At 42.9% G+C, this 26113-nt stretch overlaps 1 protein-coding gene across 4 annotated transcripts in view; it reads left to right on the plus strand.

Annotated features, from left to right (window-relative positions):
* The window catches only part of GOLGB1 (golgin B1), a 131302-nt gene that overhangs the window by 57491 nt on the left and 47698 nt on the right, over positions 1–26113 (plus strand). For all 4 annotated transcript variants that reach the window (XM_075918353.2, XM_075918356.2, XM_075918355.2 and 1 more), the window contains 2 exons: positions 927–6055; positions 6648–8598. In XM_075918353.2, coding sequence (XP_075774468.2) covers positions 927–6055; positions 6648–8598 — 7080 coding nt within the window. The remainder of the gene's footprint in view (positions 1–926; positions 6056–6647; positions 8599–26113) is intronic.

Below are 26113 nucleotides of genomic sequence, written 5' to 3' on the forward strand. Positions count from 1 at the left end.
ATATTTAAATCCCCACTTCATTTGCAATTTCAAAGTGTCTAATTTACATCTCTCTGTCGAAAGAGGGATATAATCTAGACACAGCCTAGGTGAAATGACTAAGTAGTAGGTTTAAAATAAAAGGAAATACTACTTAAATGACCAGTCAACTAAAGGAATTTCTTGCCAGACGATTTTGTAAAGACCAAGATTAGAACAGCAATCAAAAAGAGCTAGAGAAATTCATGGATGATAGGTCCCTCAGTGGCTATTAGCAGTGTGATGCTGTTGCAAAAAAAGCAAACACGATTCTGGGATGCATTAACAGGTATGTTGTGAGCAAGACACGAGAAGTCATTCTTCCGCTCTACTCTGCGCTGGTTAGGCCTCAGTTGGAGTATTGTGTCCAGTTCTGGGCACCGCATTTCAAGAAAGATGTGGAAAAATTGGAGAGGGTCCAGAGAAGAGCAACAAGAATGATTAAAGGTTTAGAGAACATGACCTATGAAGGAAGGCTGAAAGAATTGGGTTTGTTTAGTTTAGAAAAGAGAAGATTGAGGGGGCACATGATAGCAGTTTTCAGGTATCTAAAAGGGTGTCATAAGAAGGAGGGAGAAAACCTGTTCATCTTGGCCTCTGAGGATAGAACAAGAAGCAATGGTCTTAAACTACAGCAAGGGAGGTTTAGGTTGGACATTAGGAAAAACTTCCTAACTGTCAGAGTAGTCAAACACTGGAATAAATTGCCCAGGGATGTTGTGGAATCTCCATCTCTGGATATATTTAAGAGTAGTTTAGATAAATGTCCATCAGGGATGGTCTAGACAGTATTTGGTCCTGCCATGAGGGCAGGGGACTGGACTCGATGACCTCTCGAGGTCCCTTCCAGTCTTAGTATTCTATGATTCTATGATTTTTTGAGACTAACTCTTGTTTTCTTATTCTAGACCAGTACAGATGAAACCCCCAGAAACAGCAATGGGCTGTTTGCTGAGGAAAGTGGCGCTGCTGGCATTCTGGAGTATCTTGCTGTAGAGAAATATAAGGAGCTGTCAGTCTTGCTGCAGGAATTAAGGGAAGCTCAAGAGGAGATAGCATTTTTGAAGGGGCAGCTCCTGGACTCAGGAAGCCAAACACCAGCAATGACCTGGACAGAGGGAAGTCAGAAGACCTCACGTATCCAGAGTGAATTGAACAGCTGCTTCCTGACAATGGAGGAAGTGCAGAAAACGTCTGTGCTTCAGGAAGACAAAAATAGCCTCCCACCTCTGGAGCACATCAACTACAGTGGAAGGGAAGTAGATGCAGTGCAAGAGCTTAGAGAAGGGCTCTGTGCAGCAGCTCCAGAGTTTGGTCTTTCTCAGGCTCAGGAACTGACAAGATTGCAAATAAAAATTACCGAGCTGCAAAAAAGCCTGCAGAAATCAGAAGAATTGTATAATAAAGACTTAGGAGAGAAAGTGGTAGAAATAAATAGATTAACCCAGCAGGTTGAGGAATGCACAAAAAATGCAGAGAACTCTATGCAGAAAGTGCATATTCTGACTGAAGAAAGAGATCAAGTCCTGTCTCAAATGAAGGAGCTTTATACCATAACAGAACTAAAGGATCAAGTGAAGCAGCTTGAGGGAAATCTAATGGATTCAGAAAAGCAGAGGCTATTTGACTATGAAAGCAGAACTATACTGCACAGTCTACTGAAAGAACAATTCCAGAGCCTGAAAAATGAATCTAAATCCAAAGAGATAAAAATTGAAGCTTTGCAAAGGGACCTGGATGAGGCACAGCTTCAGCTTTCAGAACAGGATGCTCTAGCAAAAAGTCTGAGAATCCAGCTCCAGGATATGGAGTCTGAAGTGCTTGATCTGCAACAACATCTGAGGAAGAGTACAGTCAAGATAGAAGAGCTAACTCAAAACATTGCCTCTAAGAAGCTTGATACAGCAAGGCTAGAACGGCTTCTTTCTGAACGAAATGGGGATATTGAGAACCTCCAGCAAGCTCTACGGGAGAGTGAGCAGCAGATGACTGAAATCAGTGCCACCATGTCAGAGAAAATGGTCCAGTTGAATGAAGAGAAATTTTCTCTGACAGGTGAACTAAAGAGCCTTAAAGAACAAATGAGCCTATTGTTGAAAACTGAGGAAATAAGAAACCAGCAGACAGGACAAACAGGGGAAGCAGGAGACTTGTATCTGAAATGTGAGGGGTCTGAGCAGCAGAGTGAGTTGGTGGCATCTGTGAGTAAGGGGAGGGAGGTACTAGGAAGTGAACTGGAGCTTCTCAAAAAAGAAAATGAGCTAGTGAAGCGGAAGCTGCAGGCAGCTCTCATCAATAGGAAGGAACTTATGAAGAAGGTCAACAAACTAGAGAATGAGCTGGTGCAAGTGAGAGGGAATCCTGAGGCAGAAACTCAGGAAACTGAAGTCAAAGAAACTACAGCAAGCAGACAAAATGCAGAGGGAGACTTGAATCCTGAAAGCCAAGCCAGGGAGATGTGTCTCATGCAGTTGCTTTCTGAAAGAGAATCTGAGCTTCAGAGCACCCAGAAGGAGTTGCTGGAGAAGAAAGCAGCTGAAGTGGAGTTGCAGGCTTTGATTGAGGAGATGAAGAAAAGTTTGGAGGATAAGACTAATCTCCTTGATTCAAAAAGAACTGAAATTCTAGAAAGCCAGTCAGCCATCCAGAAACTTACTGCAGACAATAAGAGCTTAAAAGAATCGGAACCAGCTGCTTCTAACAAGGATGAGGAAAGCAGTGCAACTGCTCCAGGATTTGAAGAACACCATAAGTCTGCCCTGAAAGAGAGAATCTCTGCTCTTGAACAAGAAAAAGAACAGCTCCAAAAGAAGCTTCAGGAAGCACTGACTTCCCGCAAGGATACTATAAAGAAGGCTCAAGAAAAAGATCGACACCACAGGGAGCAACTGAAACAGCAGAAGGATGAATATAATCTCCTACAAGAACAGTTTGGTAAGCAAAGCAAAGAGAAGGAAAGTATCCAAGATCAGCTTAGGCAACTCCAAGCACAGACAGAATATACAGAGAACCATTCTCCTCCAAGCATCCAGTTCCAAAAGTCATCTGAGCCTGTACTTGATGTAACACAGCAGCTTGCAGGAAACATACAGCATTCTGGTCGGAGCGAATCTTTGTGCTTGGAAGTAGAAAATATGGAGACAAATAACTTCTTACAGGTGACAGATGTTTCCATGGAAGAGTTTAAGGCAGAGTTCAAAAATCTGCAGACAAAGAAAGATGAACTAGAGTTCAAAGTCAGTCATTTGGAAAGTGATCTTGCTTGCAAAGCAGAAGCAATCATTCAGCTACAAGAACACATAGCACAATTGCTCTCAGAAGTAGAAGGGCTGAAGAGCACCTGTCACGAGGCAGAAGCCCATGCAGCAAACTTTCAGGCAGAACTGGAAAAAAGTCAAGTAGAGACTTCCAGACAGAACAATCAAAAGGCACTTAAACAAGAAATAGAGGCGCTAAAAAATCTCATGGGCAAAAAGGATGAAGAAATTGAGCTCTTAAACTTGCAGCTAAGGGAGAAAATCCAAGATCTTGCTCATGTAGAGAGAGATTGTTTGGAAAAAGAAGACTTGATCAAGACTCTGCAGAGTCAGCTGGAAACACAGAGCAAGCAACTGAAAGCTGAGTTTCTTGAAGTCCAGCAGAGACAAAATGAGGAGGCGGAAGAAACCCAACATAAAAACCAAATTCAGAGAAAACTTCAGGCTGCACTCATCTCTAGAAAAGAGGCACTTAAAGAGAGTAAGACTCTAAAAGAGGAGCTGGCTTCTGCGAAAATGACTATAGAAAATATCTCTCTGAGGTTGGCAGATATGGAGAGCCATGTTTGTGATCAGGATAGGGAAAAAGAGGTATTATCAGAAAAGTTAGTAGCTGTCACAGAAGAGAGAGAAAAACTTATTGCAGAAGTTGACAAAGCTTTAATAGAAAATCAGAACCTTGATAGCTCTTGTGAAAGTCTGAAGCTGGCTGTAGAGGGAATCACTCAAGAGAAGGAGAAATTGGAGGAGGAGATAGAATCTTTGAAATGTTCGCAGGCTGCTGAGAATTCTGAGTGGCAAGAGAAATATAAGGAGCTGCAGAAAGAATATGAAACTCTCTTGCAGTCTTATGAGAATGTAAGTAATGAGACGGAGCGAATTCATAGTGTTCTGGAAACTATCAGGCAGGAAAAGCAAGACATTTTCAGCAAGTTGAAAAGTGTGGAGGCTAAGAAAACAGAAGTAGATAAACAACTGCAGGAGACTGAGCAAGAGATGGAGGGAATGAAAGAAAAAATGAGGAAGTTTGCAAAATCCAAGCAACAAAAGATTCTGGAACTGGAGGAGGAGAATGAACGTCTGAGAGCAGAGCTGCATCCTACAGATGGTGACCTAAACAGGGATGAAGATACAGCTCTCTTGACAAGTACTAGCATTAAAGAGGCACTAGAGAGCTCTAGGAGGGACTGCCAGTCTCTTTCCATTCAACTTGAGGCATTAATGGCTGAAAAGGATTCTCTTAGTCAAGAAGTTCAAGACTTAAAGCACCAATTACAGTGCACAGAAACTAAGCTGCAGGAAAGCCTAAAGGCAGGAGCTAAGCATGGTGTCCAAAAAATTATAGTGGAACAAGAAAATCAAGCTATTCCCACAGCAGCATTACCTCTAGATGTGGATTTAGGCCCCTGCATAAAGTCTCCAGAGCCTGTGAGAGCAGGCATTGTAATTGAAACAAAAGAGAAATTAAATGAAGATATCAGCTCACATGATGAAATTAATACTTACTTACAGCAAATAGCTCAGCTCACAGAGCAAATCACAGACCTGGAACAGAACAGAATGGCTGCAGAAGAACAAATAGGTAGCATTTGCAGGAGTGTTGAAACTTTAGGAGAGGAAAAAAAGGCATTAGAGAGCGAAATGGCAGCAAAAGTCTATGAATTGAACACACTTCAGGAAACAGTAGCCAAGATGGAACTTACTAATAGACATTTTGAAGAAAAACTTGTCAGAATGACAGAGCTGAAGGAAATGTTGGGGGCAGAGAAGGATGACTTGGAGGAAAGGCTCATGAATCAGCTAGCAGAACTTAATGGAAGTATTGGAAACTATCAACAAGACATGGCTGACCTCCAAACAAAAAATGAGCAACTGAAATCTGAGCTCCAGAGCTTGCAGAAAACCATAAGTAAACTGGAGGAGGAGAAGGGGCAGCTGGTGAAAGAGAAAACTGAAGCAGAACCAGAGACGCAGAAGGAATATTCAGAAAAACTAAAATGTGCTCGGAAGGAAGATGGCTGCAGAATTCTTGCAAAAGAACTTCAGGAGCTGCTGAAACAGAAACAGCAGGAAGTGAAGCAGTTGCAAAAGGACTGTATTAAAAGTCAGGAGAAGATCAGTAGTTTAGAGAGAACTGTTAAAGCTATGGAGTTTGTTCAAAGTGAGTCTCAAAAGGAACTGACAGCAGCCAGAGAGAACTTAGTGAAAGCATGTGAAGACACTAAAAAAGCACAAGCAGAGCTGGCTTCCTGCAGAATATTACTAGATGATACTCAGAGCGAGACAGCAAGGGTTTTAGCAGAGAGTCTCAAAGTGAAAGAGGAGCTGCAGACAAATAAAGAGCATGTTAAAATTCAAATGAAGAGAAGAGATGAAGATTTTGAGAGAAAATTTGAACAAGAAAAAGGCAGGCACTCAAAAGAGATAAATAACATGGAGGAGAAGATGGCATCTTTGCAGAGAGAGAGAGATTATATGGAAAGCACTGTCAGAAATATTCAGGACTCCTTGCACAAAAGGGACCAAGAAGCCAAGCAGTTACAAGGCAGCCTGAATAAAACCCTGGCCCAGCTTGCAGCCTTCACCAGGACCATGACTTCCCTCCAGGATGACAGAGATCGAGTGATAGACGAGTCCAAAAAATGGGAGAAGAAGTTCACTGAGGCTATTCAAAAGAAAGAAGAGGAGATCTATGCTAGAGAGGAGACCTGCACTGTTCTAAAGGATCAGATGAGGCAGATGTCCATGCATATAGAGGAGCTACAGATTCATGTATCTAGGTAAGAAGGAAATGAAAGTGAATGATGATTATCTTGGTATTATGGTCTTTCCTACCATCTTGCATTTTTCAAAAACAACAAGGTGTCCTGTGACATCTTAAAGACTAACCGATTTATTTGGTAGTCCTGTGGTCCCTTTGAGACTAATAAAAATGTATAGAATCATGAGCTTTTGCAGGTAAAATCCACTCCAACTCATCTGGTGGAGTGGTTTTTACCCACAAAAGCTTTTGCCCAAATAAATGTTAGTCTTTAAGGTGCCACGGGACTCCTGGTTGTTTTTGCAGGTACAGACTAACATGGTGATCCCTATGATACTTTTCATTTCTCAGTTATCAGGAGACTGCCATTTCCCCTCATGTTTCTTCAGTCCCCTCCCCTACCATTTGATCCGATTTGTGAGTGTTAGGGGAGAGAAGTGCCCCAGTTTTCAAGGAAATATAAGTAACGATGTGGATTTTAGAGCAGGAAGTCATATTTTAAACAGAGAGCTGGTCTATACCTTAACTATGATAGATCTTGCAGTCAACTATAAGGGATACAAATTTGGATATTGGGATACTTTGTAGATATGTCTTTAATCTGTTTTCAGGCTGGAACACAACAAACAGGATTGGGAGTCTGAGTCCCAGAGAGTAACTGAGCAGCATCAAAAGATGTCTGACATGTTGCAAGAGGAAAACAAAGGACTCCTATCTCAGTTAGAAGAGTATCAGCGACTATACACAGACTCTCAGAATGAACTGCAGAAGCTGGATGCAGAAATCAAATGCCTCAAAGACCAGCTTGGTGATTTGCATAACTCCTTCACTAAGTGTGAGGTAGCAAGAGAAGAAATGGAAAGCATGGTCAAGCAGCAAGAGGCCATAATCCAGAATTATAAATTAAATTGTGAGCAGCTTGATGCTGACTTGCAGGCCTCAAAGGGCCTGACAAACAAGTTACATGCAGAAATTGCTGCCCAAGATCAGAAGATTATCAGTCTACTATCTGCCAAGGAGGAGGCAGTCATGACTGTTGTATCTGAATTACAGCAGCAACACAATGAAGAAGTTAAAAAGCTGGAGGATAAGTTGGGTGAGAAGGAAGAAGAGAAAGTGGCCTTGAAAGATGAGAGAGAAAAAGCACTGGACAAGCTTAATCATCTCATGGAAAGGATGAAGATAACTAAAGAGGAAAGTATACAGCAGAAGGCACAGCTGGTTTCCTTTACCAAATGCATGTCCTCTCTCCAGGATGATAGAGACCGGGTGCTGAGAGACTATAAACAGCTGGAAGAGCGTCATCTTGTTATAATCATGGAGAAAGACCAGTTAATTCAAGAGGCTGCTGCTGAGAATAACAAGCTCAAAGAGGAGATTCGAAGCTTCCATAGCCAGATGGATGACCTCAACTCTGAAAATGCTAAACTGGATGCAGAACTGGTGCGGTATAGGGAGGACCTGAACAAAGTGATCTCAATAAAGGACTCCCAGCAAAAGCAACTCCTCAAAACACAGCTTCAGAGAATCCAAGTACTGGAAAAGGAAAAGGGCCTCATAGAAGGGCAGCTGAGGGAGTCAGAGCATGCTATGGAAGGTCTCAGGCAGAGTGTAGAAGCCCTGAAAGAGGACAAACAAAGCATGGTCCAAGAGATTGAAAATCTGACATCTTCTCTCTCTCAGATTCAGAGTGAGATGACAGCTTTACATGAAGGGAGCCCCATTGTGGAGCTGGAAACACAATTAAAAGGCCGAGAGAAGGAAGTACAAGAGCTGAGCAGTAAGATTGCTCTCACACAGGAGAAGGTAGCAGAACTTGAGGAGAAACTGGTCCATGTCCAAAGGAGTGCAGCCAAGAAGGTGGAAGAGGCTGAAGACAAACTTAAGAATGAACTGAAACACTTACATCATGATGCAGGGCTAATGCGGAATGAAACTGAAACAGCAGAAGAAAGGGTAGCAGAGCTGGCAAGGGACCTGATGGAAATGGAACAGAAGCTTCTTACTGTCACAGAGGAAAACAAAGATCTGAGAGCCCAACTTCAGTCTTTTGGGAAGTCCATGAGCTCTCTTCAGGATAGTTGGGACCAAGCCAATGAAGAGCTTCAGGTGCTGGGAAAAAAATACTCTATGGATTTAAAGGAGCAGCAGTGTCTAGTACAGAACCTTCAAAAAGAAATAGCTCATTTACAGGAAGAGCTTCACTCCACTGCCATAGAGAGAGACTCTCTGATGTCTGAATTGACAGCCCTGAAGAATGCTGATGATAACAAAAGCTTGCTATGTCAGCTTGAGGAACTTAACCGGCGACTCGGAGTCAAAGAGGAAGAGCTTCTCCACTTGTCTTTGGATCTGGAGGAGTCCTCCAGCCAGATAAAGTCCTTCTCCAGGGCGATGGCAAGCCTGCAGGATGAGAGAGATCGTCTGTTGAGTGAATTGGACAAAGCACATAAGGTGGAGGAAGTGAAGCAGCAGACAGCAGTGAACTCTTCCACCAGCCCCGCTGAAGTGCAGAGCTTGAAGAAGACATTGGTCTCCCTACAGGATGACAGAGACAGACTGGTAAATTCTCATTTCTCCTTTCCATTATATTTTTTATACCCTTATAGCAGTGGTTCCCAACTTTTTTGAGCATACAGACCCCTTTTCAATCTCTTAAAATTTCACAGACCCTTCCTCCCTTGGGGAGAAAAAAGAAGAAAAGGAAAAGATGAGTAAGGGCAGACCACCAGGGGTCTGCAGACCACAGGTTGGAAACCACTTCACTGTAGGATGTTGTTGATAAAATTCCTAATGTTTCATTAGGACTTCTATTTAGAATTTTCTTTAAAATCCAGGAGGTCTACATCTGATATTTGAAATATTAAAACATACTGTACTTCTATATTCGTAACAATGAAATCACTACCATGATGCTAACTTTAAGATAATTTCCATAATCTTAATGTTCAAACATAGTCATAAAAATTAGAGATGGGAAAACCTTGTCAACTTGCTAAGCCTATACCTTGAGGACCAGTTTATCATATTAGTCTTTGATCCAGTTTAATTTTAGATGTTCCGATTAATGCCCCTTTCTTGGGGAAAGGGGCATTACAAAAGTTCATACCTTGTCTCCCCCGAGTTCAGTCTGGACCAGTGTTCCCTGTAAGATTTTCCTTCTGTGGGTTGAATTTTATTTTGGGCGGGTCCTGACAAATATTGAGATAGTGTGTGGATGTGCACCCACCAGCACAAACAAAAAACATACATTTAAATAGTCCATAGGTTTGGAAGAAAATGTGTTCAAACAAGGGATAATTAACAGGGATTAATTATTTAATAAATGATTATTTAATATGAAATCAAATAAGAAAATTAACACTACGCTCGGCAGAAGAAGTGGATTGTACTCATGAAAGCTCATGATACTATTTATATATTTTTGTTAGTCTAACGTGCTATAAGGTGTTGGTTGGTTGGTTTGTTTTGGTTACAGACTAACACGGCTACCCCTCTGAGACCATGGAGTACATGTATCATCATCATTCCTAACCTACAGATGCATGTTTCAAAGATCTTGCAAATAAGGTTTCATCCTACAAAATAGCTAGCATCACACCTCGTTCTTGCTGCTTCTCACTCATAAGAGCCAGAACTCTATCAGATAGCAAAGATCTGCCTTAATACAGTACAGTTTACCATGTATTAATTAAAAAAAAAAGGTCATATAGCACTTTAAAGACTAACAAAATAGTTTATTAGGAGATGAGCTTTCGTGGGGCAGACTCACTTCTTCAAATCATATTCTGAAAGCGAATTGGCATGACTATTATATAACAAAGGGATTCAATGAAAAAACAGCTCATGGGAGCTCCGGGGGGCGAGGGTAGCATGAAAAGCCTCTCCCCTCCCTCCAGGCTCTCAGCATTCACAAATACACACGTGACCCTGCACCCAGCTTTCCTGAGTGCCAAGCAAGGGTGGGGCAGGCAGGGAGTGGCCAGGGCTTTTGCAGCTGTATCCAGCTCGCAGATCATCTTTTGCCCAGCCCTGGAGTAGAGGCTGGAGCCAGCTTATCCATTTATAGTAGGCAACTGCAGCAGCTGCTGCTTCTTATGTTCCTTTGAGAGGGCAAATGTCCCTTCCTTCCTTCCCCAGCCAATCAGCTGAGTCTCTGCACGGGGCTTAGAAAAGAGCAGGCACACGGCTTGCAGGGAACATTGGTCCAAACCCTTGATTATATAATTAACCCTTTTCATCTTGCCCCAAGGACTGTCACTGCTTATGTATATGAAAGAAGAAGAGAAAATTAAGTCTGAAAATCAGGAAAAGCCTTCCTGACTGTAAAGTCATCGTCACTTAACATTGAGGCCTAGAGGTCTCAGCCACGTTGGTCCCCGTTGTCAGGCACATGATGGGGCCCAGCCTGGTTGAGAGATACCTGGACTTCAGCAAAGATTTGGCATAGACCCACATAACATTGGAGAAATGCAGGCTCAGCAGAACTACAATTCAGTGGATATATAATTGGCTAAACAACTACAAACATAAATGGAATGATGTTGAATTGGAGGGAGGTCTCAACTGGGGTTCCACGTGGTTCTGTTTTTGGGTCTGTATTTAATGTCTTTATTAATGATCTAGTTGTAGGTATAGAGAGCATACTGATCAGATTTGCAGATGACACAAAGCTAGGGAGGGCTGATTGCCAACATTTTGGAAGATAGAGCTAAAATTTAGAGAGATCTTGATTAAATTGGAGAACTGGACTATACACAATAAAATGTAATTCATCGAAGACAAGTGTAAGATAGTACACTTAGGGAAGAAAAAACAAATGCACAAATACAGAAAATGGACTTAGCAGCAGCAATGCTGAGAAGAACACCACCACCCAGATACAAATGCTTGCTCATGTCCATTCAGCATAGGTGTGTATGCTCGTCACATTCACCAGTGCCAGAAGATTTTCCTTCAGCAGTACCCAGAGGGGCCTGGGTCTCCGTGGCTCCTGGAGTAGTGCACATATGCCATACTTATATAGTGCACTCCTGGGCCCCTCTCCCTTTTTGCTGCTTGTGATGGTGCTTGAACACTCTGCTCTAGCTATAGCATTATCATTCCCTCATTTTCATTTACTATAATAGTTTTCTTTGTGTTTTAGTGGAGTAGTTAATAGTTAGTTCCCTATTGAGAATTAACCTGGGATAGGGGCATGCTCTGTTCCCCTGGCTTTAAAGCCTGTGCCGTGTGCCACAGGCCTAAGCAAGTAAGCAACCCGCACACTGACTGCCTTCGTTGTTTAGGTGAATCCCATATTTCTTCCAAGTGCAAGATTTTCACTTCTTTTTTTATCCCAGGACAATGAGAAGGAGGGGTATTCAACTAAGGGTGCTTCTGTTGGAGACTTCCCTAGTGCCAGAAGATCTGCACTCTGGTTTGGTGTCAAGTACTTCAGCCTTGGTGTGGAGTGCACTGCTGGCACTGTCAGTGCGGCACCTGGTGTCGTTGGCCCAGCCTAAGAGGGCTAAAAAGTTGGCCAAAGATAGCTCTCCTGACCAGAAGGAGATGGCCAAGAAAGGGAAACCATCTGTCATAACGTTCCAGGGACAAGTCCCCGGTGCAAACGGAGAGCCTCAGTCTGGCTCAGTTGCCACTGGCTGCCATCACCATATGCATCCCCCTTCCATACTGCAGGTCTTTCAGGTAATGTAGGACATCCTTTCCATGTCAGTGGGGCCAGATGAGTCAAGGCATAGGGGGAAGCAAATTTCATCTTGGTTTGCATTATCAGAAGCATAGCATGCAAGCATCAGCAGTTGATAATATTGCTCTACTGGGCATTCTTTAGGTGTCATCTGACGTACTATCTAGAGAAAGCTTGTAAAGAATCTGGAAAGGATTCAGAGGTGAGCAACAAAGAGGATCAAAAAGATAAAATTAGAACATAAGAAGGGCCACACTAGGTCAGACCAACGGTCTGTCTAGCTCTAGCCTAAAAGCAAGACACAAGAAATCATTCTTCTGCTCTACTCTGCACTGATTAGGCCTCAGTTAGAGTATTGTGTCCAGTTCTGGGCACTGCATTTCAAGAAAGATGTGAAGAAATTGGTGAAGGTCCAGAGAAGAGCAACAAGAATGATTAAAGGCCTACAAAACATAACCTATAAAGGAAGGCTGAAAGAACTGGCTTTGTTTAGTTTAGAAAAGAGAAGATTGAGGTGGGACATGATAGCAGTTTTCAGGTATCCAAAAGGGTGTCACAAGGAGGAGGGAGAAAACTTTTTCTATCCTCAGAGGCCAGAAAGAACAAGAAGCAATGGGCTTAAACTGCAGCAAGGGAGGTTTAGGTTGGACATTAGGAAAAAGTTCCTACCTGTCAGGGTGGTTAAACACTGGAATAAATTGCCTAGGAAGGTTGTGGAATCTCCATGTCTGGAGATATTTAAGAGTAGGTTAGATAAATGTCTACCAGGGATGATCTAGACAGTATTTGGTCCTGCCATGAGGGCAGGGGACTGGACTCTATGACCTCTCGAGCTCCCTTCCAGTCCTAGTATTCTATGATTCTGACAGTGGCCAATGCCAGGTGCTTCAGAAGGAATGAACAGAACTAGTAATTGTGATGTGATTTCTATAACTGTCACCCATTCCCAGCTTCTGGGAAACAGAGGTTAGGGACACGGTAGAGCATGGTTTTACATCCCTGCCCATCCTGGCTGATCACCATTGATGGAACTATCCCTCATGACGTAAGCCAGATGAGCAAAGGCAGAAGGAACTGGGTATGTTTAGTTTGGAAAAGAGGAGATTAAAGGGGGCATGATGCTTGAAAGGCTGCCATTAAAAATATGGAGAAAAGTTCTCTTCTGCCTATAGAGGGCAGGACAAGGGGAAATGAGTTCAAACAGCATAGAAGATTTAGATTAAATCTTAAGAAAAACTTCCTAATTGTAAGAACAGCAGGACATTGGAACAGCTGCCTTGTGAGGTTGTGGCAGTTCCTTCACTGAAGGTATTCAAAAGGAGGCTGGAGAGCTATTTGTCTTGTATGGTTTAGACCTACCAAATCCTGCATCTTGGCAGATTAGATTATATGACCCTTCTGACCCTGTGATTCTGTGAATGTCTCAGGAACATGTAAAGCAGCAACTGCTATAATAGACATATTTAAATCAGTAGATTGAGGAACTCACTGGACCCTAATGTTAATGTTCATTACCTCTTAGAACAATGGGGACATTCTAGAAAATTGAAAGAAAGCTAATGTTTGCCAGTATTTAACACAGGTAAATGGGATGACCTGAGTCATCCCATTCTAACTAGGCCAGTTAGAAAGATCATTGTCCAGCTAAAGACCATGTATGGGCTTTGGAGTGCAGAGTGGCTAAATTGGAGGAGCTAAGGGAGGCCAAAAAGTACATGGATGAGGCTTTCTGGGACACTGTAGAACAGTCCCACCTCCAGTCAGACTGCGCCTGTGCTGTTAAGGAGGATGAAAAGCTCAGGGAAGGAGAACAGTCAACTGGAGCAGAGGGAAATGATCCCATAGTTGGGACCCTCCTTCCAGAGGATGTTATTGTAGCCTCTTGCACTGAGGATACATCTCCGGGGGAGGGAACTCCAGTTGTTAGAAGAAGACAGCTGTTAGTAAGGGGGGATTCGATCATTTGAAGCATAGATAGCTGGGTTTGTGATGATCGGGAGAACTGTTATGGTGATTTGCCTGTCTGGTGTGAAGGATGCAGCTCTCTCGAGACATCTAGATAGACTTATATGCAGTGCTGGGGAGGAGCTGGTGATCGTGGTACATGTAGATACTAATGACATAGAGGAGGATGGGAGAGAGGTTCTGGAGGCCAAATTTAGTCTGCTAGGAAAGAGAGTGAAATCCAGGACCGCTATGGTAGTGTTCTCTGAAATGCTTCCAGTTCCACGCTCAGGACCCAGTAGGCAGGTAGAGCTCCAGAGTCTCAATGCGTGGACGAGACAATTGTGTATAGAGGAGGGGTTTAGATTTATTAGGAACTGGGGAAACTTTTGGGATAGCGGGAGCCTTTATAGGAAGGATAGGCTCTCCCTAAACCAAAATGGAACCAGACTGCTGGCACTTAACATTAAAAAGGTCGTAGAGCAGTTTTTAAACTATGGGCTGGGGAAAAGCCGACGGGTGCGGAAGAGCACATGGAGCAAACAGAGATCTCTCTTGGAGGAGGATCTATTAATAGAGATGCTCTATGTTGTAGTCAGGAGGAGAGGAAGGAAGTATGGGTCAGATCAAAGGAGACACAATCAAATGAAAAAGAGTAACACATCAGGAAATGGCAGACAGATAAATAGTGACAAATTTTTAAAGTGCTTATACATAAATGCCAAAAGTCTAAATAATAAAATGGGTGAACTAGAGTGCCTAGTTTTAAAGGAGGATATTGATATAATAAGCATCACGGAAACTTGGTGGAATGAGGACAATCAATGGGACACAGTCATATTAGGGTACAAAATATATTGGAAGGGTAAAACAGGTCGTGCTGTTGTTGGAGTGGCACTATACGTGAAAGAAAATGTAGACTTAAATGAAGTAAAAATCTTAAATGAACCAAAATGTTCCATAGAAATGCTATGGATAGTAATTCCATGCTCCAATAATAAGAATAGAGCATTAGCGATATGTTACCAACCAACTGATCAGGACAGTGATAGTGACTACGAAATGCTAAGGGGGATTAGAGAAGCTATCAAAATAAAAAATTCCATAATAGTGGGGGATTTCAACTATTCCCATATTGACTGGGATGCAGAGAGAAAATTTCTTTATCTTAAATGACTGCTTCTTAAACCAGCTTGTTCTGGAACCCACAAGGGGAGAGCCTATTCTTGATTTAGTGCTAAGTGGAGTGTAGGATCTGGTTCAAGAGGTAAATATAACTGAACCATTTGGAAATCGTGACCATAATGTAATAAAATTTAACATCCCTGTGGTGGGAAAGATGTCAGCAGCCCAACATGATAGCATTTAATTTCAGAAAGGGGAACCACACAAAAATGAGGAAGATAGTTAAATAGAAATTAAAAGGTACAGTGACAAAAGTAAAATTTCTGTAAGCTGCTTGGAAAGTTTTCATAGACACCATAATAGAGGCCCAACTTAAAAGTTTACCCCAAATTAAAAAACACAGTAAGAGAACCAAAAGAGTGCCACCGTGGCTTAACAACCAAGTAAAAAAAGCAGTAACCAATAAAAAGACATCTTTTAAAAAGTGGAAGTCAAATCCTAATGAGGAAAATAGAAAGCATAAACTTGGCCAAATTAAGTGTAAAAATATAATAAAAACCAAAAAGGAGTTTGAAGAGTAGCTAGCCAAAAACTCAAAAAGTAATAGCAAAATGTTTTTTTAAGTACATCAGAAGTAGGAAGCCAACTGAACAACCAATGGGGCCCTTGAATGACTGAGATACTAAAAGGGCACTCAGAGATGATAAAGTCATTGCAGAGAAGCTAAATTAAATCTTTGCTTCAGTCTTCATGGCTGAGGATATTTGGGAAATTCCCAAACCTGAGCCATTCTTTTTAGGTGACAAAAAGACTGTAGGAAGTGGACATAGCGATCAAATGACGGGAAGTCCAAAAATAAGATAGATATGATCTGGGTAAGAAGAAGATGGGTAACATCAGTATAGCAATGCCGAACTTTCCAAGGAGAGGATATGGACTCAGACCACAGTCTATTGATTGTGAAATCAAGATGAAACTTAAGAGAAAGTATAAAACACAGTTTAAGAAACAGACTTGGAGAGGCTAGGCAAGGAAGAAATTGGGAATGCGTACAGAGTACTGACCTTCTGCTGACAAACAGGGAGGAACTAATAGGGGAAGTAGAAATGGGTGACAACCTTGGAAGCAGTGATCATGAGATGGTAGATTTCAGGATCCTGACCAAAGGAAGAAAAGAGAATAGTAAAATACAAACCTTGGATTTCAGAAAATCAGATTTTTGACTCCCTCAGGGTATGTCTACACTACCCCCTAGTTCGAACTGGGAGGGGTAATGTAGTCCTACGGAGTTTCAAATGAAGCCCGGGATTTGAATTTCCCGGGCTTCATTTGCATGAAGCCGGCCAGCGCCATTTTTAAATGCCGGCTAGTTCGGACTCCGTGCCGCGCGGCTACACGCGGCACGGACTAGCTAGTTTGGATTATGCCTCCTAATCCGAACTAGCTGTACACCTCGGAGTCCGAACTAGCCGGCATTTAAAAATGGCGCCGGCCGGCTTCATGCAAATGAAGTCCGGGAAATTCAAATCCCGGGCTTCATTTGCAACTCCGTATGACTACATTATCCCCCCCCAGTTCGATCTAGGGGGGTAGTGTAGACATACCCTCAGAGACTTGATGGGCAGAATCCCCTGGGATGCTAACATGAAGGGGAAAGGAGTCCAGGAAAGCTGGCAGTCCGGAAAAGGACCTGGGGGTTACAGGGGACGAGAAGCTGAATATGAGTCACAGTGTGCCCTTGTAGCCAAGAAGGCTAACGGCATATTAGGTTGCATTAAGAGGAGAATTACCAGCAGATCGAGAGATGTGATTATTCTCCTTTATTCGACTCTGGTGAGGCCACATCTGGAGTATTGTCCTGTTCTGGGCTCCCCGCTACAAAAAAGATGTGGACGCATTGGAGAGGGTCCAGCGGAGGGCAACCAAAATGATGAGGGGGCTAGAGCATATGACCTATGAGGAGAGGCTGAGGGAGAAGGTTCTGTTTAGTCTGCAGAAGTGAAGAGTGAGGGAGGATTTGATAGCAGCCTTTAAGTTCCTGAAGGGAGGTTCCAAAGAGGATGGAGAAAGGCTGTTCTCAGTAGTGACAGATGGCAGAACAAGGAGCAATGGTCTCCAGTTGTGGTGGGAGAGGTCCAGGTTGGATATTAGGAAAATCTATTTCACTAGGAGAGTGGTGAAGCACTGGAATGGGTTACCTAGGGAAGTAGTGGAGTCTCCATCCCTAGAGGTGTTTAAGTCTCGGCTTGACAAAGCCCTAGCTGGGTTGATTTAGTTGGGATTGGTCCTGCCTAAAGCAGGGGGCTGGACTTGGTGACCTTCTGAGGTCTCTTCCAGCTCTATGGTTCTATGATTCTATGATACTGCTCAAAGAGAAGATCAGGAATACAGGCAAATAGAGAAACTTATATAAGAGTCAAAGAGAAAGCTATAGCAATAGAAGAGACAATTGAGCAGATGATTCTGGAAGAAAAAAATATCAATAAGAAGTGGATTACACAGGAGACACTGAAGTTGGTCCAAGAGAAGAGAGTATTGAATATCAGAAGCGGTGTCTCCAAGAGGGTGCAATAGCAATATAGAGTGAAATGCAATGAGTTAAGGAAAGCGGCCAGAATGGATAAGACAAAGTGGTTAGAGGAGCAGTGTGAAGATATAGAGAGGTATTACGGAGAGTGTAAGATCAGGGAGGTATATAAGATGATTAGGAGTATTAATAGGAAGCGACAGCCGAAGTGGATGGGTGTCAAAGATGAGAATGATAAGGTGCTTATGAGCAAGGAGAAGGTTGTGCAGCAATGGATAAGATATTGTACTGATCTGTACAAATCACAGTTGGACATGAGTGTCTCAGAGAGACTGAAGAATTGAAAGAGATATCACCGCTGAGCATTGAGAGCGAGACTGATATTTTGAAGGAGGAAGTAGAAAGAGCAGTGAAACAACTAAAGAACACTAAGAGCCCTGGAAATAAGATCACAGGAGAGATGATCAAATATGGCGGAGAAAGTATGGTTCAGGAAATACACTGACTATGTAATATAACATGGAAAGAAGGGAAGGCACCTAAGGAATGGACAAGATCTGTGCTAGTGACAATACACAAGAAAGGAAGCATGTTGGAGTGCAAGAACTACAATTGCTTTAACGAGTCACCTAGGCAAGATGCTGATGATGATATTGACAGAGATTGATATCTCAGATAGAAGAACATCTAGCGGATGAGCAAGTGGGATTCAGGAAAGATAGAAGTACCATACGCTAAGATATTGGCACTAAGATGGATAGCGGAGAAAGCTCGGCAAAAGAACAAGAACATCTACAATTGCTTTGTTGATTTTCAGAAGGCATTTGACAGTATAGATCATGGGCAGTGTTGGAGAAGGGTGTGGATTGCTTCATGGATTACCACTCGCATTAGAGAGTGCTACTCTTTAGCGGGCACACCAGCCCTGCCCGTCAGGGCACACTTCACAAGAGCGATGGCGGAGTCCACCACTTTTGCTGCGCAGGTCCCCTTCTCGGACATCTGCAGGGCTGCCACGTGGTTTTCAGTCCACACGTTTGCTAACCATTATGCCCTTCCACTGCAGGCCAGGGAGGACGCTGCCCTAGGTAGGGCGGTCCTTATCTCAGGGGCAATTCCTTCCTCTGGCCCCCCGCCTAGTTAGGTTCCGCTTTGGAATCACCTATATTGGAATGCACAAGAGCAATCACTTGAAGAAAGAACAATTACCTCGTATTGCTCATGTCCATTCCAAATCCCCAACCACCCCCCTTCTCTGCTGATAGTGTACTTGTAAGAAGGAACAGGAGTAGGGAGGGGGCCAGCAGAGTATATATGCACTGATATACTAGCACCACTGTAGGGGGCTCCCTGCTGGCCCTAAGGGTACTGCTGAGGGAAAATCTTCCGACGACGCGTGCACGCTGAGCCCACACACCTATATTGGAATGGACACGAGCAACACATCTTGAAGAATCGCAGTTGCGAGGTAAGTAACTGTTCTTTAAGAAGGCCAAATTTGAAGAACAGCTAGCCAAAATCTCAAAAAATAGCAATTTAAAAAAAAATTTGAATCAGGAAGCCTGCTAAACAGTAAGGGTGTGTCTAAACTACATGGCTCCGTCGATGGAGCCATGTAGATTAGGCTGATCAGCAAAGGGAAATGAAGCCGCGATTTAAATAATCGCGGCTTCATTTAAATTTAAATGGCTGCCATGCTGAGCCGACAAACAGCTGATCAGCTGTTTGTCGGCTCAGTGCACTAGTCTGAACGCTTCCGCGCCGACCTGAAAGCCCTTTATCTACCTCCCCGTTATGCCTCGTAGGATGAGGTTTACCGGGGAGGTCGATAAAGGGCTTTCATGTCAAACAGCTGATCGGCAGAGCGGGGCAGCCATTTAAATTTAAATGAAGCCGCGATTATTTAAATTGCAGCTTCATTTCCCTTTGCCGAACATACAAATCTACATGGCTCCGTCGACGGAGCCATGTAGTCTAGACGTACCCTAAGTGGGACCATTGGACAATTGAGATGCTGCTGCTGATGATGATAAAGATGAGATGCTAACAATGACTGAAATGCTCAAGGGCGATAAGGTCATTATGGAGAGACTAAATGAATTGTTTGTATCACCTTTCACAGCTGAGGATCTTAGGAAAATATCCAAGCCTGAGCCATTCTTTTTAAGTGACAAATCTGAAGAATTGTCTGAGTTTGAGGAAATTTTTTAAGCAAATTGATAAACTAAACAATAACAAGTCACCAGGAACAGATGGCATTCACCCAAGAGTTCTGAAAATTGTAATTTCACATTTGAGAACAACTAACTTTGGTTTATAACCTATCCTTTAAATCAACTTCTGTACCAAATGACTGGAAAATAGCTAATGTGAGACCAATTTTCAAAAAGGGAAATCAAGCCTCTTCAATTTACTAGAGCTCTTTGAGAGTGTCAGCAATCCTCTGGGCAAAGGGGATCCAGTGGATATAGTGTATTTAGATTTCCAGAAAGCCTTTCACAAGGTCTCTCACCAAAGGCTCTTAAGCAGAGTAATGGTTTGATAACTGGTTAAAAGTTAGGAAGCACAGGTAGGAATAAATTGTAAGTTTTCATAATGAAGATAGATAATATCAAGCTGGGAGGGGCTGCAACTGCATTGGATGATAGGGTCATAATTCAAAATGATCTGGAGAAATTGTAGAAATGGTCTGAGGTAAACAAGGTGAAGTTTAATCAAGACAAATGCAACGCGCACCACTTAGGAAGGAACAATCAGTTTCACGCATACAGAATGGGAAGTGACTGTCTAGGAAGGAGTACGGCAGAAACGGATCTAGGGGTTATAGTGGACCACAAGCTAAAAATGAGTCAACAGTGTGATGCTGTTTCAAAAAAAGCAGACACGATTCTGGGATGCATTAACAGGTGTGTTGTGAGCAAGACTCGAGAAGTCATTCTTCCGCTCTACTCTGCGCTGGTTAGGCCTCAGTTGGAGTATTGTGTCCAGTTCTGGGCATCACGCTTCAAGAAAGATGTGGAAAAATTGAAGAGAGTCCAGAGAAGAGCAACAAGAATGATTAAAAGTCTAGAGAATGTGACCTATGAAGGAAGGCTGAAGGAATTGGGTTTGTTTAGTTTAGAAAAGAGAAGATTGAGGGGGGACATGATATCCGTTTTCAGGTATCTAAAAGGGTGTCAGAGTAGGGAGAAAACTTATTCATCTTGGCCTCTGAGGATAGAACAAGAAGCAATGGGCTTAAACTGCAGTAAGGGAGGCTTAAGTTGGACATTAGGAAAAAGTTCCTCACTGTCAGGGTGGTTAAACACTGGAATAAATTGCCCAGGGAGGTTGTGGAATCCCTATCTCTGGAGATATTTAAGAATAGGTTAGATAAATGTCTATCAGGGATGGTCTAGACAGTACATGGTCCTGCCATGAGGGCAGGGGACTGGACTTGATGACCTCTCAAGGTCCCTTCCAGTCCTCTTATTCTATGGTTCCATAACTAGTCATGTCTTCCAGGGTCCTGTACTAGGACCAGTTCTATTCAATATATTCATAAATGATCTGGAGAATGAGGTAAACAGTGAGGTGGCAACATTTGCAGATGATACTAAACTGCTCAAGATAGTCTAAAGCTGACTGTGAAGCGTTTCAAAGGGATCTCACAAAACTAGGTGATTAGGCAACAAAATGGCAAACTAATTTTTATGTTGAAAAATGCCAAATAATGCATATTGGAAAACATAATCCTAACCATACTTACAAAATGATGGGGACTACATTAGCAATTACCACTGGAGAGAGAGAGATTTGGAGTCATGATGGAAAGTTCTCTGAAAACATCTACTCAATGTGCAGCAACAGTCAGAAAAGCAAATATAATGTTGGGAATCATTAAGAAAGGGATAGAGAATGAGACAGAGACTATCTTATTGCCTCTGTATAAGTCCATAGTACGCCCAAATCTTGAATACCATATACAGATGTGGTTGCCTCATTTAAAAAAAAAAAAGATACATTGGCATTAGAAAAGAGCCACAAAAGGGCAACAAAAATGATTGTTTGAAACTGCTTCCATATGAGGAGAAATTAATAATACTAGGACTTTTTATGCTAGAAAAGAGGAGACTAGGGTGATATGTTAGAGATCTGTAAAATCATGACTGGTTTGGAAAAAGTAAATAAGGAAAAATTATTTATTCTTTCCCATAACACAAGAACTAGGGATCACCAAATGAAATTAATAGGTAGCAGATTTAAAACAAACCAAAGGAAGTATTTCTTCACACAATGAACCTGTGAAACTCCTTTCCAGAGTATGTTGTGAAGGCCAGGACTTTATTTTCTAGATAAATTCATGAAGGATAAGTTCATCAGTGGCTATTTGTCGTAATGGGTAGAAATGGTGCCCCTAGCCTCTGTTTGTCGGAAGCTGGGAGTGGGAGTGATCACTAGATGATTACCTGTTTTGTTCATTCCCTCTGGGTACTTGGCATTGGCCATTGTTGGAAGATGGGATACTGGGCTAGATGGACTTTTGGTCTGACTGACTATGACTGTTCTTATGTTCTTAAGATTGGGGGAATGATAAATAATGAAGAGCACAAGCCACAGAGTGATCTGGCTCTGTTAAGCACATAAGAACAGCTATACTGGGTCAGACCAACGGTCCATCTAGCCCATTATCCTGTCTGCCGACAGTGGCCAATACAAGATGCCCCAGAGGGAGGAAACACAACAGATAATCCTCACATGATCTCTCCCCTGTCACCCATTTGCTAATCGGGGTGCATTTTAATATTGCAAAATGTAATGTTTATATAGGAACAAAGAATGTAACCCATACACACAGGATGTTTTTGTGCAGCATTCCTGTTAGTATGTCCCAAAATGATATTTGCCTTATTCTGAACTGCATCACCATTGTTGACTCATATTCAATTTGTGATCCACTATAACTCCAGATTTTTTTTCTGCAGTACCTTTTGGACTTGTACATTTCATTTTTTCCTGCCTGAGCCGAGTAGTTTATAATTGTCCTTTATTGAATTTCATCGTCTTATTGATTTCAGACCAATTAAGATATTATTGAGCTCTAATCCTATCTTCCAAAATGCTTTGAACTCCCTTAGCTTATCATGCACAAATTTTGCACTTCATCACCTAAATTGTTAATGAAAATATTGAATAATTTGAGACCCAGGACAGAATAATGTGAGACTTCACTCACTTGACAGATACTTCTCGTTTGCACTGGAAGCACTCAGTCTAGCCCTATGTGGCTCTGCATCTCTTCCCCACTGTTCCCATGGATCTGTGTCCCACTCAGACATCTCGTCCTATGTGGCTCTGTACTTCCTGTTTTGTCACCATGTGGCCCTGTGCCTCCCTCCCACCTGTGGTCGTATAGCTCTATTCCCATTCAGGCCCTGCCCCAATCTGTCCTTTTCCCCCCCCCCAGCCCTTATGAGCCCTTGTCTGACTCCTCCCATCAAGCCATGCTGTTTGTCGCCCCATAGCTTCTCTATCTAGGCTTGGTCCAACAGGTGCTTGGAAGAAGCCTCTACAGGCTCTTTCTCTTCCCTGGCTTTCTGGGAGTTGCTCCTCTGATCTGTTGCCACAGTGCCCTCTGCTGAGCAAAAGGCAGAGCTACAGCAACTTTTAAGCGGAAGTTTTTTTCTGCACAAAATAAAATGTGCCATTTATTTATTATACATCCATGCAGTGATGCAGAATTCCCTAGTAATATTTGTTATTGTTAATTCCATGTTGGCTGTTTATTAGCTAGTTATCCTATAGGTGCTTACAAAATTTATTAATACTGTGGAGTGCCGTCCCTAAGGTGATGTGGAACCCAGGACAACTTCCTCCCTCCTGCAGCATTCCCTGCCCCGTCCCATTCTACCCCTTCCACCAAATCCTGCCTTTGCTTGGGCCTGTCCTGCCTCTTCCTGCCCCTGCTCTGCCCCCATTGCAGAGCACAGTGATCTAGAAGATGGTCGGCAGAGCGGAGCAGGCTGCCAGGTAGCTCCAGCTCTTACTATCCTGGTGAGTGTGGGAGGACCCAATCCCCTGCTGCTGCTGCCCTTCACCAAGTAACCACCCCCCTCTCCCCAAGTAGCTGCAGAGCCTAGGATGGCCTGGGGAATTAACATGGAGGACTGTCCCATCCATAAGACAGTTGAGGTGGCAGCCATGGGGCCCCCCAAAGTGCAGGTTGTGGGGTGGCCACCCTGAACCATCCTGTGGATGAGACAGCTCTGATACTTTGTTACAGTATTTTTCTGGATGTTAAAGTTTGGTAGACGGGTCTATAATTTCCTGGGCCCTCCTTTGCTTCCCCTTTAAAAATAGATGCTATCTTCGTCCCTCTCTACTTCCGAGACCTCATTTCACCTCCATGAGTTCTTGAGGATAATCACTCACTGAGATTGCTTTGCTTTGGATAGTTCCTTAAGTATTCTAGGATGGGAATCTTTAGTAGGGAGGTTATGCTATCTGTATTTGGGATTGGTGCAGCTTGAAAACAGTTCTGGTGCCCATAAGTCAAGAAAGGTTTTGATAAATTGGAAAGAACTCAGAAAAGAGTTGCAAGAATAATTAAAGGATTAGGTCACTATACTTACAAAGCTGCTGTGGCATTTCTGTACCAATACAGCTGTGCTGCTGTAAGAGCTCTTCTGTAGCCGCACCATGCTGACTGGGAAAAGCCAGCTCAACGAGCAATGGTAGCTGTGTTGGTGGGAGAGTCTCTCTTGCCGATATAGCACTGTGCACATAACATTTATGCTGGCAAAACTCAGGTTACTCAGGGGGGGTGTTTTGTCACACCCTGAGTGATAAAAGTTTTGCTGACAGAAGTGCTAGTGTAGACATGGCCTTAATAAACATGCTTTATAGTGATGAACTCAAGCATCTCAAATTCTTTAGGTTAGTGAAGAGAAGCTTGAGGTAATTTGACCAGTTTATTTACTGTCTACATGGAGAATAAATTTGATAATGGACTCTTCGATCTAGCAAAGATACACCAACATCCATTGGTTGGAAGTTGAAGCTAGACAAATTCAGACTTCAAATAAGGTGTGCATTTTTAATAGTGAGTTATTAATGGCTTGTCAGGGCTGTTTCCCAATCTGGCACTCAGAGTGCAGAAATTGGGCACCTGCAAGAAACCTAAAATACCTTGCCTGTAGGGAGATAGGCTGCCACCATCAAGTGCACTAAAAGCCTTGAAAATCAGGAAGAAACACTTGAACTTCTTCCCGAAGGGTTTCCCCCAAGCTCTTTTAGCACAAGAGAGTTTGAAAAAAGCCACAGAAAAACAAACTGCAATTATGATAGTTGGCTCTTCAGGCTAGGCAGGCACACACAGACCTCCTGTTACCTTCCAGGACACAAGAATCAAATCATTGCCTTAAAAAAGGCAATTTTATTAGCAAAACAAAAAGGTGTACTTGATATAGCATACTTGGTTGCTAGGTGTTGGAGAGCAACTAGAAAAAGAACAGATCAGAACACAAACAGTCTGGGCTCTAGCTTATATATGGTGAATTGGGGAGAGAGGCACATGGATTTCACACAGAGATGTTTAGCCAAACAGCTCAGGTAAGTGTGGCTTTTGGGGGGCTATGTTGTGAGCTGTGGGGTGAGTATCCGTGTGTGTGTCTGTCTGTCACCATTTGTTTGACTGTGTGTTTGGCAGTTTGAAAAGAACAGCAGTTTGAAAAGTGTGAAGTGGGAGTGCTTTGTTCCAGGTGGGCCTTCAGGGGCTGATTGGATTAGGGGCAAGGCTTTGAGCTGGGTCTAGCCAGCAGCCTTATAAAAAGGCAGCCAGAGCAAATGCAGTGAGCAGCCAACAGGGGAGTTTGCCTTGGGGGAAGCCCCATAGTGTTTGGTGGGTTTTTTTCTTGCAACTTGTTTCTCTTCTTCCCTTCAAGGGGGCAATAAAAATACTTGAGGAATCTCTCTGAAGGAAGGTAAGTATCGATAGTGAAAGTTCAGCTGTGTGACCTCCACAGCATGTGTTATATTTGTCAACCTCATGGAAGATTTCATCTGCACTAAGTGCAAGCTGGTCACCATATTGGAAGAAAAAAGTAGAGGTCTTAAGGCCAAAGCATCAACCCTTCATTCCATCAGAGAAGATGAAGACTTCCTCAATAGAAGGCAGCATTTAATACTATAGGCACAGCAGGCTGAAGAACAAGTGAGAGCAATACAGAACAAGAAAACTGGCAGCATGTAACCTCCAGGAGAAGAAAGACAACTCAGGTATCACCAGTTCCAGCAGAGGTAAGTAACTGATTTCAGACTCTCTGCACGGGCACTAAGGTGGAGAATGCTTTGGCAGAGACCTCTCAGGGAAGGAATCAGAAGACCCCATCGACCGGAAGGTATGGGATGTGTAGTCCTAGGGATGCGCATTCCACGACCAGAACCCCCAAGAGAAGAAGCTATCCAGACTTGAAATCTCAAGAGTGCTGCTTACCAGAAGCTAGAATTCAGGATATGACAGAGTCTTAAAAACTACTGAAACCTTCGGATTGCTATCCCTTCCTGCTTCTCCATGTAGGAATTAACGTATGGCCAGCAATGATCTTGAGCTGGTCATTGCAGATTATGTAGCACTAGGAAGAAGGATCAAGGAATTTGAAGCGCAAATGATGTTCTCGTCCATCCTCCCTATTGAAGGAAAAGGTCCAGGTAGGGATCATCGAATAGTGGAAGTAAATGCATGGTTGCACAGGTTGTGTCAGAGAGAGGGCTTTGGTTTCTTCAACCATGTGATGCTGTTCCGGGCACAAGGA

This window comes from Pelodiscus sinensis, chromosome 1 (assembly GCF_052426305.1).
Source record: "Pelodiscus sinensis isolate ZL-2025 chromosome 1, ASM5242630v1, whole genome shotgun sequence".
NCBI classification, from domain to species: Eukaryota; Metazoa; Chordata; order Testudines; family Trionychidae; genus Pelodiscus; species Pelodiscus sinensis.